This window comes from Equus asinus, chromosome 3, assembly GCF_041296235.1.
Source record: "Equus asinus isolate D_3611 breed Donkey chromosome 3, EquAss-T2T_v2, whole genome shotgun sequence".
NCBI lineage: Eukaryota > Metazoa > Chordata > Mammalia > Perissodactyla > Equidae > Equus > Equus asinus.
Genome location: NC_091792.1, coordinates 122,825,164 through 122,838,850, shown reverse-complemented (window position 1 = coordinate 122,838,850; position 13,687 = coordinate 122,825,164). Strand labels below are relative to the sequence as shown.

Here is a 13,687-nt window from a genome sequence, read left to right as displayed (position 1 = left end):
TATATTGAATACTAATTATATTCATCACAGAATGCATTTGTTAGATAAGGACACATAAATCTATATTCCAGTTCTGAATAAGTATGTAAATACATTTCCCGTCTGTAACATTAAGAATCCTTACAATGTCAAATTTCTTTACTCATATGAGGATTTACAAAGTCTCGAGTTAATTACCATATATGACTCAGGTTTGCCTTCGTTTTCTTGATGATGAGGTTTAAAGCAAACCCTTGCTAAAATGAACAGTTATGTGAAGCTTCTCTTTTGGGACAAGTGATCAGTTCTAAATGACTTCCTACCTGAGGTGACGGAAGGGATCTTATAGCTGGAAGTGATGCGGTAATACGGGGGGTTATCCATGTGAGTGACGCCCGAACTGACAGGATCCGTCAGCTGCAGTTCACTCACCAGTTCTTCGAGCAGCTGCATTGTTTTATCTCTACCTAAATATACAATAACTTTCTTTACCTGCCGCAAAAGAAGAAGCAAAATTCTTATCTCATAAGTTTGTCTTGAGACAAATTTTATCAAAGTAACTTTAAGTAGTAGATGAATTAAGTACAATCTAAATTTGAATAGACATTGATCAGCAATAAGACATTAATCAGCTTTACAAATACTGTGCTCCCTCTAGCCCTCAACATTATATATAATTAGGATGACCTGGATACATTGTTTAATGGTTTCCACAATGTTATCTACTTCCTTTACTTTTTGGCTTTTTGTTTTTTTTAAGAAAAACAAAAGAGAGTTTGCTTTCCTATAAGCCAGTTTCTTTTCTTTTTTCTTTTTTTTTTTTTAAAGATTTTATTTTTTTCGTTTTTCTCCCCAAAGCCCCCTGGTACATAGTTGTATATCTTCGCTGTGGGTCCTTCTAGTTGTGGCATGTGGGACGCCGCCTCAGCGTGGTTTGATGAGCGGCGCCATGTCCGCGCCCAGGACTCGAACCAGCGAGACACTGGGCCGCCTGCAGCGGAGCGCGCGAACTTAACCACTCGGCCACGGGGCCAGCCCCTAAGCCAGTTTCTTTTCAATGGAAAAGCTTTTGATTAGTATCATCCTAAGGTTTTCCCTCATATTTTAAGTCAGCCAGCCCTTAAACCCAGGATTTATCTTTTATTCTATCTTCCTCATTCTGTATATCCAACACAGCAGTACCGAGTAGTGATTAAGAGTAAGGATCTAGAGCTAAACTAGAACTCAAACTACACAGCCTGGCCTGGAACGCAGATCTAACACTTACTAGCTATGTGATCTGGAAAGTGACTCTCGGTTTTCTCTTCTGCAAATGGGGACAATAGCATCTACTTCATACAGTTTTTAGGATGAAATAAGTTAAGATTTATAAAGCACTTTAAAAATGCCTAGTACATAATATGAGTTAAATAAGTGAAAACAAAATTTTTGTATGCATTATATGCATGTTTTAGTAATATGTATTAGAGAAAGAGCTTACTAACTGATCAGCCTATCTCTTTTTTTCTCCCTCCTTTCTTTTTTTTTTTTCCAGGAAGATTAGCCCTGAGCTAACTACTGCCAATCCTCCTCTTTTGGCTGAGGAAGACTGGCCCTGAGCTAACATCCATGCCCATCTTCCTCTGCTTTATACATGGGATGTCTACCACAGTATGGCTTTTTGCCAAGCAGTGTCATGTCCGCACCTGGGATCTGAACTGGCGAACCCCGGGCCACTGAGAAGCGGAAGGTGTGAACTCAAATCACTGTGCCACCAGGCCGGCCCCATCCCTCCTTTTTTTTTTAATTCTTACTACTCAAAATGTGGTCCTAGTAGCATAGGCAATATCATCTGGAACTTGCTCGAAATACAGAATCTTGGGCCCCACCCTCACCTCCAGAATGAGAACTAGAACAAGATCACCAGGTGACTCCCATACATACAGATGGATGCGAAGCTCTGCTTCAGATGACCCCTGGACAAATCTTAAAACATTACATCATACCAAAAATCTTACAATGCTTACTCATCAATAATGGTCCTACACACAGCTCTTCATCCAACCGCCTCCATCTATTTGCTAATTCTCTGTTCTCAGGTCAGCCTCCTCTGACCATGCCAGGTGCATTCCTGCCTCTGTGCCTTTGTTATGACTGTGAACACCTCCAGTTGACACTCCTGACCCTAATCCTGTCAAGTCTTCCAGCCCCACCCCCACCCCAACTGTGCTGCGTTCACATGAAGCTTTCACTGACTTTTCCCAAACCATCTGACTTGGAATTCCAGCTCTAAGAAGTGATACAGCTAAATGGCTGCGTGACTCTGAGGAAATTACTCTTCTCTCAGCCTTGTTTTATTCACCTGTGAAAATGCTATAATAATCTTACCAAACTCACAGATATCCTCTGAGAATTAAATGAAATAATGTAGATAAAGTTCATGAATCATGCCTGGCTTATAACAAGTGCTTAAGAAATAATAATTAAGAAATTAATATTATCGTCATTAAAAATGGCTCTTTTTAAATTCCTGGAAAATGCCTATTTTCTGAATTTCATCTTGGCATGAATTATAACTTCATACCTGTTTCTAGTTCCAGCCCCAGTTCACTCATTCATCTAACTAATGGGCACCTTCTAAGTGCCAGGCACTCTTCTAGGCTCTGGCCAGACAGCTATGAACCCAGTAGACAAAAATTCCTGCTCTTAAGGAGCTCACAATCACCTGGGTTGATTGAGGCAAAAATAATGAGGCAAACAGGTAAAATATACAATATGTTTGACGACAAGTGTGAGGAAAATCAATGAAGCAGGGAAAGGAAAAAGAAGAGTAGGAGTGTGGGGCAGGGCATCTGTAGTTGTAGATAGGATAACCAGCCAAGGTCTCAATAAGCGGACGTTTGAAGAAAGCTCCAAGGAGGTGAGGGAGTGAGCAATGTGGCTACCTGGGGAGAGAGGAAAAGTACGTGCAAAGGCCCAGAGGTGGGAATGCCTGGTGTGAGAGCAGGGTAGTAAGGGGGTCAGCATATCTTAGGGGCAGGGAGCCTGAGGGAGAATATCAGCAGATGTGGTCAGAGAGGTAATGTGGATCATGTTGTTCTGTCCCATACACCGACCTTGCTTTAAGTGCTTCTCAACGAATATTAATCCTGTGACATGCCTCCAGAACAATTCTTTCAGTAGTCAGGTTAACTCACGCAACGCTGGGTAAAGCAAAGCTATTCAATGGTGTGTTTAAAATAGAATCTGTAAGAACTTTTAGAGCAACATTCTGCAGCTAGTCTTCTGTGGAACACACTTTTAGGGAATGCTACCACGGGATGGATAGCTCTATCTATACACACACACACACGTGTGTTTGCACACATGTGAGTATATTCAGTTTAACCCTCATGTTTGATGGTTTCATATTGTTCTCTTAACTTGAGCAGATTTTAGTACTGCTTTCCCCCTAGAAGGCAAAGACTGTTATATTGTTCATTGTATATCTCTTACTGTGCTTTTCCCTTGCTTCCAGAAGCCTTAGGTGCAATTCTACAGGCACTGAGCCCTCACTCACCATCCTGCTCTAATATCCCAATGCCAGCTCCTGCCTAGCAGAAACTATAAACATCCTCAATTTTGTGGTCTCTTCTTCACTATCACTTTCTCTCGAGCAGCATCTCTAAACCTCCCAGACGGCTGTGGTTCCCAGGTCATTCCCTCTCAGTACTCTGCAATTTTCCCTCGTAGCCCTTATCAAGACTGCACTTTATTAACTTACTGATTTATTCATTAAATAAATCAGGTGTAGTTTCATAAAATAAAATCTGTATCATCCATCAGATTGTAATGCCCAGAATCTAGAAGAGCAGCTGGCCTGTGATGAAACTAGAAAATACTGGTTGAATGAATCAATGAGTAAATCCATGTGCGATTTCCTGACTGTCCTCATCCTGGCCCTGGCTTTGCCTCTGCCAGTCTACTGCGGCCCATGCTCTGAGATTGTAAGACACCGGGTAAATATTTTTGAAAAAAAAAGTCAAATGAACTTGAATACATACGTAAGGCAAGAGGCTTGGTTCACTACTCACTCCACAAATGCTGATCAAAAAGTGCAAAATTATTTTCAGGTTTTTTGGCCAGCCATCTGCAAGTGTGGTCCACACATTCTCCACCTCTGACCAGGCCAGCTCATCACCATACTAGATGCAGGAAACACAACACATACTTCAGTAATGACTGTCTATTAAATTTCCAACTTGTCACATCATGCAATATCAGAAAATAACATTTTTATGGACAGCTTTAATTGTTTCCATGCTTTAGAGGAATAAGCATTTTTTTCAACAAATCTATACTTAAATATCATTAATCGCATATGATTTTAGCTCCCTCCCCAAAAAGATATTTTATATCTACTGAGATATTTTTTAAAGACAGGAATTTATAACGTACATATGCTTATCACAGGATTATCTAATCTCTTCATCTATTTCTAACCTTGTTGACTCCTCGTAACTCAGTAATTTTGGGCAGCAACTGGAAACACAAACTCCATTTTACCTTTGCTGTCATGTACATCAGATTGTTCAAAACCATTGCAGTGGCTTGTGGGGAGCCCCAGCCTTCTCCTCGTAACCAGCGCCGGCTAGTCACCATAAGTTCTCGATCCTTTAAGGAATCATCTTCATCTTCATCATGTCGCCTTGCTGTGGGCAAAGGTTTTAAATCTACCAACTCAATGTTGTTCATCCATGGTAAGAGGTAATGCAGCATGACTTGCCTCCCAGCGGGGTGAGCTGTCTGAATTCTCTGGCTTATCTCTGTAATTGCAAACAAGCCAAAAGAGGGAATAATTGATAGAATTTTGGTTTTCGTTGATTTGTAATTAATTTCAACATCTCATTCTTAAAGAATAGGAAGCCAGATTTTATTCATTATACTTAAAAATTATGAGTACTGTTTCTCCTTTTAATAAATTTGACCTTGGTGACATCGTAAAGAAAAGTAACAGCTAGCGTATATCATGTACTTACTTTTTATATAAAATACCATTGATGGTTAAATAAATGCGTACTGTCGGTGGGATTGTAAAATGGTGCAAACACTATGGAAAACAGTATAGTGGTGCGTCAAAAAATTAGAAAGAGAACTACCATACGATCTAGCAATCCCACTTCTGAGTATATACCCAAAAGAACCGAAAGCAGAGTCTCGAAGAGATACCTGCACATCTATGTTCATAGCAGCATTATTCACAATAGCCAAGAAGTGGAAGCAACCCAAGTGCCCACTGACGAATGGATAATCAAAATGTGGTATATTCATATAATGGAATACTACACAGCCTTAAAAAGGAAGGAAATTTTGTCACTTGCTACAACATGGATGAACCCTGAGGACATTATGCTAAATGAAATAAGCCAGTCATAGAAACACAAATACTGTATGATTGCACTTACATGAGGTACCTAAAGTAGTCAAATGCATAGAAATAGAAAGTAGAATGGTAGTTAGCAAGGGCTGGGGCAAGAGGAAAAAGGGAGTTAATTGTTTAGTGGGTAGAGTTTCAGTTCTCCAGGATGAAAAATTTCTTGAGATCTATTTCACAATGATGTAAACACACAACTGTTGAACTGTATAGTTAAAATGATTAATATGGTAAATTTTATTATATGTGCTTTTTACCAAAATAAATAAATGCAATTTTAAGATAAAAGACAATCTTTATACATGAATTAAATTAAACTGACCCATGCAGAACCTCAGGTTTTGGTTCTATCTAGGGGAGACTCCTATGATGTGCTTGTTACTTTTACATTCACCTCATTTCACGCTCATGACAAACCTGTGAGGTGGACAGAGTCAGGGTAACTTGCCCAAGGTCAGACAGTAGCAAGTGGCAGAGGATTCAAACACAAGGTTACTTTCAAAGCCCATGAGTTTTTATATACTGTTTAATTTCCATAAACAACTTTAAATAAAAATCTTCTTTCTCCTTAGGCCCCTACCCCTTTTAGATCTTGCACTTACTTACTCACTAGAAGGAGTGAATGTGGAAGCACAGTGATTCAAAACTGGGCTCTGGAATCACACACACCTGGGTCTGAACCCCAGCTCTACCACAAACAAGCTGCCTGACCTGAGGCCAAACTGTCAACCTCTGATCCTCAATTTATTGTTCTGTAAAAAGAGGGTAACAAACTAGTTGCCTCATGGAGTTATTGTGCAAATTCAATATAGTGCCAATGAAGTGCTGAGTCCAATGCCTTGCAAAGAATTCTGCGCAATTCTAACTTTTTCCAAGAATCCCTCTGTTAATACATCAATGTGATTGCCTCTAGAATGAAATATTAGACCTGGAGCTCTGAAAGTAGTTGAATGAAGAGATCTTGTCTGGGGGAGAGTCCCACAGTATGTGCGGGAGCTGGGGCCACAGCACTACCAGCTGCCATCCTGACCAATTTCATGACCTTTGGGACCCAGCTGGACTTCTCTGCCTTCTGTGCAGGGGCCTCTAGAAGAAGCCCAGCAGCCCCTAAAAATCAGCATTCACGGTGGCGACTACTTTGTGCTGATGACCATCCATGTACATCTTAAAAAGGCTGGCGGGACTGTGGGAGTTGGGGAACAAAGAGGGGCATGATTGCTGCCATCTACCACTGCAAACCAAAGAGGTAAGCTGCTTTCAGACTGAATGTCAAAAGAACTTAAGTTGCTTTTTCCCCAGTCACGTCAACTGGGGATGGGAAACAAACTATTTCCACTGCCGAAATAGGCACTGTGGAAAGACTCCCAAAAAAGGCTAAGGTCACTATGGCTGCAGCCCAAATGAAAGAAAGGATCCACAGCAGAATCTTGCCATCCCCTGGATGGCAATTTTGGTGCATGCCCAGTACTCAGGCGAGACCAAGATCTTGCTGCAGATGAAAGGCAGAAAAACTAGGGACTGTCTTTTGTGTTACAATTACTTTTCAATTCAAGGAGGTATTTGCAATAGTATGTTCATTAGGCAGAAGGTTAAACTAGATGGATCCCAAAACTGTCCTAAATTTGAGTCCTGGGAGACCCAGATAGATATGATATCTTGCCTGACAACACACATCCCTCATGTTCTAGAAAGGAACCCCTAACAGGAATCTTTCTTGGCCCCAAGGAAAAGAAAGTGGACCAGAAATCAATGTGGGATCCCAGCAATAGTTCTGCTTAAGGCACTGCAGGACCTTTCCCTGTGATTACAGTTTTACTTACACAAAGAAACCTGTATCCTTATGCCAGCCCATCTTTATTACTAAAGACAGGCCAATACATAAGATAACACACACACTAGAAGATTCAGGAAGTTCTATATCAAAGAAACATTTTTAAATTGCATATGAAGCCCCCTACCCCCTACATTTTTTGTTGTTTGTTTTTTTTTTTTGTGCTGGGGTAGGGTAGAGAAGGGAGGGCAAAGTGTGAAGCCCTGTAAGAAATCTAAATATCATGATAGACTAGTATAAGAGTTGTTATTAAAGAAAAAAAATTCTCTTCTATAAAGACATGTTCTGTTTCGATTCAGCCTTAAATTTAACATATTTAAAATTTCCCAAAAGTAGTTTTTTAGAAATGATTGCTAAAGAAAAACTACTAGCCAGTTAGTTCAATGATCATACCTGAGAATATGGCGAGAGTTAGCTCAGGATATGCCCTTGCTAATTCCTCAGACAACTGATAATATGAAACTGAATACAGATGTGGCAGAGGAGACAGCTGGCTGAGTACTCCATCTGTTCTCTGAACCTCCAATTTGTGAGCATAGCGAAACATCTTCGGTTCCAGGATCTACGGGAAAGTAATTCCATCAATTTAAGATTCTATGGGTCCTCTAAATTTCAGCTATAATTAAAAAATTACAGTCTTCTCCCAAGAAATATTCCAGTTTAAAAAAATATAGTAATATATATTGTACTTAAGATGTTAATTCCTAACTCCAAGAATGTTTGCAAAAAACTATAACTGTTTACAAGGCTTTACATTCCTCATGTTTGATGGTTTGGGTTAGTAGCATAATCTGAAAACAACTTCAGCGACTTAATACACAATTACTTGAAAAAGATTTACCACTTTTCTAGTTAAAAAATATGACTAGATTTTGTACACAAGATGTATAAATGAAAAACAAATCTTCAAACAGATCTTAGTTAATCACAGATTAAATATGGAATATAAACGAAAAGTCTTTTTGGCATTACACTACGTAAAGAGCTACGCTACTGAACTTTCCTGTTAATTAATCAAAACATTAGGGTATAATTCCTAAGATGGTCCCTACCAGCACCAGTACCACTTCAAACCCTCCGAAAAATCAGCATCTACTTAAATCCCATCCTTAACCTTTGGTTGAGAGTGAAGAGCCTCATGTTATTATCAATTAGTTAAATATTGTATAATAATAATACATCCACACTTGGTAAGTTAACATTCTAGGTTACTCTCCTCAGTCTAATAAAGACAAAGTATACTAGGTTATCATAAAAGAGCTAATTACTTTCCACTTGGTTCTCAAAAATAATTTGACTCATATTGTTCTTATCTGGTAAACAGAAAGAGTTACCTGTACACACAGGCCCTAACCACTCGATTTTTATAAGTACTCTCACACACCTACAAGTGTGTGTGTGGGATCATAAACATAATCCCTCTACAATACACTTCTGAATATTCATATTATTTATAGACTTAAATGACCCATATCATCTTTGTCTTCTATTTCTAACAATAATCAGGAATTGATACCACACCTCATTATTAAAAATAAAGCTGAATATTAGTATACTTTCAAGGTAAAAATAGATAATTGCACTTCATCAAATCCTGAATAAAAAATTTTTTAATTAACATTTGTTTACAGACCTGTAAAAGTTGCATAGCAACTTCATAGATACCTCGAGAAGAATCAGCTGCTTTAAACAGTATCAGATTTAGGAGCATCACTGTGTCACACTGATAATCCCTAGGGACAAATTTTACATGTTAGGTAAATAATGTTCAGAGGTTTTCAACAAGTCAATAAACATGATATTCAAGGGGCAAGGCTATAGGCATGCAGCTGCTCAGCCTCTGAGATGACTGGGCTTTTTTTAAGGCAAAAGGAACAACAACAGATGCATGGTGACCATTATCCTTAGAGCTTAAGGAGAGAAAATACTGATTTCTTAGTATTTCTGAATTCAACAGGAAATAATTTCTTTAAAAAAAAAATCTAGGGGCTGGCCCCATGGCTGAGTGGTTAAGTTCACATGCTCCACTTCTGGGGCCCGGGATTCACCAGTTCGGATCCCAGGCGTGGACCTACATACTGCTCATCAAGCCATGCTGTGGTGGCGTCCCACATGGAGGAACTAGAATAATGTGCGGCTAGATTACACAACTATCTACTGGGGCTTTGGGGAGAAGAAAAAAATAAAAAGATGAATGGGGCTGGCCCCGTGGCTAAATGGTTAAGTTCACGCACTCCTCTTCAGCAGCCCAGGGTTTTGCCAGTTTGGATCTTGGTCATGGACCTAGCACCGCTCATCAAGCCATGCTGAGGTGGTGTCCCACATAGCACAACCAGAAAGATATGCAACTAGAATATACAACTATGTACTGGGGGGCTTTGGGGAGAAGAAGAAACAAACAAACAAACAAAAAAGAAGATTAGCAACAGATGTTAGCTCAGGGCCAATCTTCCTCACAAAAAAAAAAGAAGAAGAAAGCCAAGGAGAGCAGAGATTAAAAAAAAAAAATCTAAATAACACATGAAAGACAGTATCTTGGGTACCTGTTCTGGAATACATTAGCTATGGCTTTAAAGCAGCCAGCTGCCACCCTCTTGGAACCAGTGTAACATCGATCCACAGCCCAGTACATCAGGTTGCTCTGATCCGGGTTCAGCTCCAGCAGTAATGTAACTGCTTCACAGCCCAATTGATGAACCTAAGTACAGGTCATAGAATTGCCCAGGAGAGAGAAAGTTATACATCATTTAATTGTCTACTTCACATTTTTACTAATATACTCCATATATTTCTTATATTTAATCACAAAATTCAGTCTCTTTTCGTTCAACTTCTTTTCATTTTATTTAGCCAGAAGAAAAAACAAAATGACATGGATAAATTATATTTGGTCTCCTGCCTTTCACACAAGACTCTTAGTGGTACAATTCTCTCCTCCAGCAGAGCCCCGAGGGTGGCTGATGAATGTGAACAGTGATTAAGTGCTTTCAGCAAAGTGAGTTATTAACCTCTCCAATTACTTTCGTCAAGCTGTATTCTTGCTTTTGATAACCCACCAGAAAATATTCTGAGTGAAAAAACCTAAGTCCTATTTTAAATTGTGAAGCCTATGTGTATGTTGCATGAGAGTAAGGAGGGCAAGGAGTAAGCAGGGCAAGAAAGAATGATTAACTGGAGAGTGGTCAAAAAGAAAAAAAAAAGAAATTAAACATAGCAAATAACATATTTCTTCCTAGGAGATCAATGTATTCTACATTAATATTTTACTTACAGACTTAGAACCCTATTGTGAGAGATATACAACACTACCGTATTAATCCTATAATGTAAAAGGGAAATTAAAACTATTCAAATGAGTAATAAATAAGAATTAGAAAGTTCTTACACCATGGCATCCTATTTAATTTTACACAATATGTTTTCTGCATATCATTCTAACCTATCTTATTAAAAAAAGACATTTTCAGTGAGCCATACAATAACTCCAAATGCAATGCAATTTCTTATGAAATTTTAAGGGTGTTGTCAAATTACCTTTTTGTCCAGAGAGTCCAAAATGTTATCCAACCATTTGTACAAATAGCCATCTGATGAAAGTCCTACATTATCTGCAACAGGGCCACAACACAGTACAGCAGACATAGCCTTCAAACAATAATATTAGAATTACATTTAAAACATTTAGGAGGTTAAATGTTGGTTGCTTAATGAGAAGAGGCAGGATATTTTTACTTATGCTTATGTAGCCACAATATCTTTAATATTTTTCTTTACAAAGAAAAACGTCATAATTTTGAAACCAAGAAATTTATTGTAAGTAGTAAATAAATATAACGATACCCAATTGGAGTTTGAACAGTACTGGAAGAGAAGAGAAAGAAAAAAAAAGACCAAGAGCAAGTACTTAAGTAGGAAAAAAATAGGTATTTCTTCAAGGTAATCCTCAGTTCATTAGGAAAATGGCATTCAAATTTTGGTAGATTCTGGAACTTCTTTGCATTGTACATTATGCATTTAAATAAACCTACTGTATATGTATTTGAATGCAGCACGCAAATATAAATTCTAATACTCTCAGGTATTTTGAAGAAATTTCTGTCCTCTTTATAATACCAGGTACTGAGAGAGACAAAAAAATTGAACTCTACTCTTAACATAAGAAAAAACAAAACAGATTTCTAAGTAAATACCTTCAGTGCACAGTACTGATGTCTGTTAATTTGCATATTTCTATCACTGTATCTGTCCAAGGGCGTAAACATGATGCTAAAAGGCCCTGCCCAGTGACTGAACAGCATAAACAGACTGTGACGAAGGCTCTGTTGAGGAAAAATACTTCTTCTCTGGTGCACTGTAAATAAAAAATAGACGAAAAAGAAATTTAGTTCCTTTTTACTTTAAACATGCATGTCAACTTATTTGTTATTGAATATGTATGTGATGTAAAAAAGAAAGCAAAAGTTTTGATTTTAATCTACCAAAAACCTCCATAGTAACAGAAATCATTTACATATATGCAAGTCACAGAAACAAACTTGCAGTCTTTGTCACCATGTAACACAGCATTATATGAGATACAGCATCTGTGCACACAGGATTTCCTGGCAGGGACAGTGCTGCCCGGAGGCCTGCAGAGAGCTGGGCGTCAGGACCCTGCTTCTCCTTGGGCTGTTGCTAGCTACATGATGAACTTGGCCAAAACATGAACACAAACACACTCTGGACCTCGGTTTGGTGGTAAGAGAGGGCTTTGGACTAGATTAGCTATTTTTAAATTTGTATGTTCTCAGCAGCGGAGCTGTCTTTATAAAAGAATCCTTACATGGGATCTTGATATACAAAACAGACGAAAGGGGAGCTGCTGGATCTGCAGTCAGGTGTGAGACCTGGCGTGCAAACCCACTCTGCTGCCTCTTGCTGATGGTGCCAACATGATCTCCAAGGATTCTTTCCACTTTAAAATTCACCATTTTCCCCTAAAGTTCAAAACAGAGCTCCTGCACTTGAAATTAATGCACCTAAACAGGTGCTTACACGAACATGTTATAAAACACAATCCATGCTCTTACTTTAAAAGTCAGCTGCTTGCATATACTTTTTCAGGTAACAAAATAACTTTCATGTTTTTTCAGAAAGAAGAAAAAACACTTGTATCTACATTGTATACCAAAGACTATAACAACCTTTTTATATTTTACACTTGTAAATAATTTACAACTTTTTAAAATGTAATTACATGTATCAATCTTCCTGTTGCCTAAATAAGTACCTGGAATACAGTATGTGCTCAATAAGAGGCACAACCATCTGTGAAAGGACTCAATCAGTAACACTGTATCCTTGTTATTCTTTACATCTGTGGTCCACACCTTTCTCTCATTATTCAAAGGTATCTCGTTAATCCTATTCTCAATTACCATTGGGAGTATTATGCTTCTTGGGTCTAGAACAAGTTTGTCCAAAGAGCTTATTCTACTGATTTCTTCAAATTTTTGTGTCAGTGTCTTTTTTTTTTTTCTTTTTTGAGGAAGATTGGCCCTGAGCTAACATCTGCTGCCAATCCTCTTCTTTTTGCTGAGGAAGACTGGCTCTGAGCTAACATCCGTGCCTATCTTCTTCTATTTTATATGTGGGACGCCTGCCACAGCATGGCTTGCCAAGCAGTGCCATGTCTGCACCTGGGATCTGAACTGGTGAACACCAGGCCGCTGAAGCAGAACTTGTGCACTTAACCGCTGCACCACCGGGCTGGTCCCTGTGTTAGTGTCTTGATTGCTGTCATTGAAAACCTAAGCTGGGCTCCTTTTTGATTTCTAATCACTGACACTAATTCAAAGGTAAAACAAACTCTTGCCATCCATGTGATGCTGAGATATTTTTCCAGTATGTTCACATGCTGTTTTATCAACTTAGATTACAAAACCTCAGGGGAAGAAAAAATATGATGGTCCCTGAATATTTAATAATGGTTTAAGAAACTGAAAATCATACCTGGAACATTCTGAATGATATTCGCCACTAAGGCACTAAAATGGCATCGTATATCCTTCAGTGTGTCAGAGTCTTTTTCATTTTCTGCTTCCAGGAGTTGTCTAGTCAAATCTACATACTCCAATAAAGTGTTGTTGAGGAAATGTGTTTCATTATCAAGGCCACCACTTGCACTGAAAATATGGAAGGAAATAAATGATAAAGAAAACGTGATTTTGAATTATAATTTAAATCAAAACAAATTCCTAGTAGTCAAAATCAGAATAATATATATTGAAGTTTGCATGGTCACGGTAGTATGCAACTTAATATACAAAAATTAAATGAACATGATTTTGGCCCTCGTAAATATAAAAATAGACAGTACCTCTCAATCAAAGGAACTGCTACTGAAATTTGTATTATTCAACCCCATATCCACCTTTAATCAACTACTCAGTGCTAAGGTTACTCCCTCTCCATCGAAATATGTAGCTCTTCAAAATAAGGAGGCA

At 38.5% G+C, this 13,687-nt stretch overlaps 1 protein-coding gene across 13 annotated transcripts in view; it reads right to left on the bottom strand.

Moving 5' to 3' along the window:
• FRYL (FRY like transcription coactivator) overlaps positions 1 to 13,687 on the bottom strand; it is a 249,723-nt gene that overhangs the window by 57,810 nt on the left and 178,226 nt on the right. For all 13 annotated transcript variants that reach the window (XR_011502241.1, XM_070505928.1, XM_070505931.1 and 10 more), the window contains 9 exons: positions 13,194 to 13,366; positions 11,393 to 11,553; positions 10,737 to 10,847; positions 9,746 to 9,900; positions 8,836 to 8,935; positions 7,596 to 7,764; positions 4,504 to 4,763; positions 4,002 to 4,142; positions 303 to 471 (listed from right to left, as the gene is read on the bottom strand). Coding sequence is in view for 12 of the 13 variants with exons in the window: in XM_070505928.1 (XP_070362029.1) it covers positions 303 to 471; positions 4,002 to 4,142; positions 4,504 to 4,763; positions 7,596 to 7,764; positions 8,836 to 8,935; positions 9,746 to 9,900; positions 10,737 to 10,847; positions 11,393 to 11,553; positions 13,194 to 13,366 (1,439 nt within the window). In the remaining variant the exon portion in view is untranslated. The remainder of the gene's footprint in view (positions 1 to 302; positions 472 to 4,001; positions 4,143 to 4,503; positions 4,764 to 7,595; positions 7,765 to 8,835; positions 8,936 to 9,745; positions 9,901 to 10,736; positions 10,848 to 11,392; positions 11,554 to 13,193; positions 13,367 to 13,687) is intronic.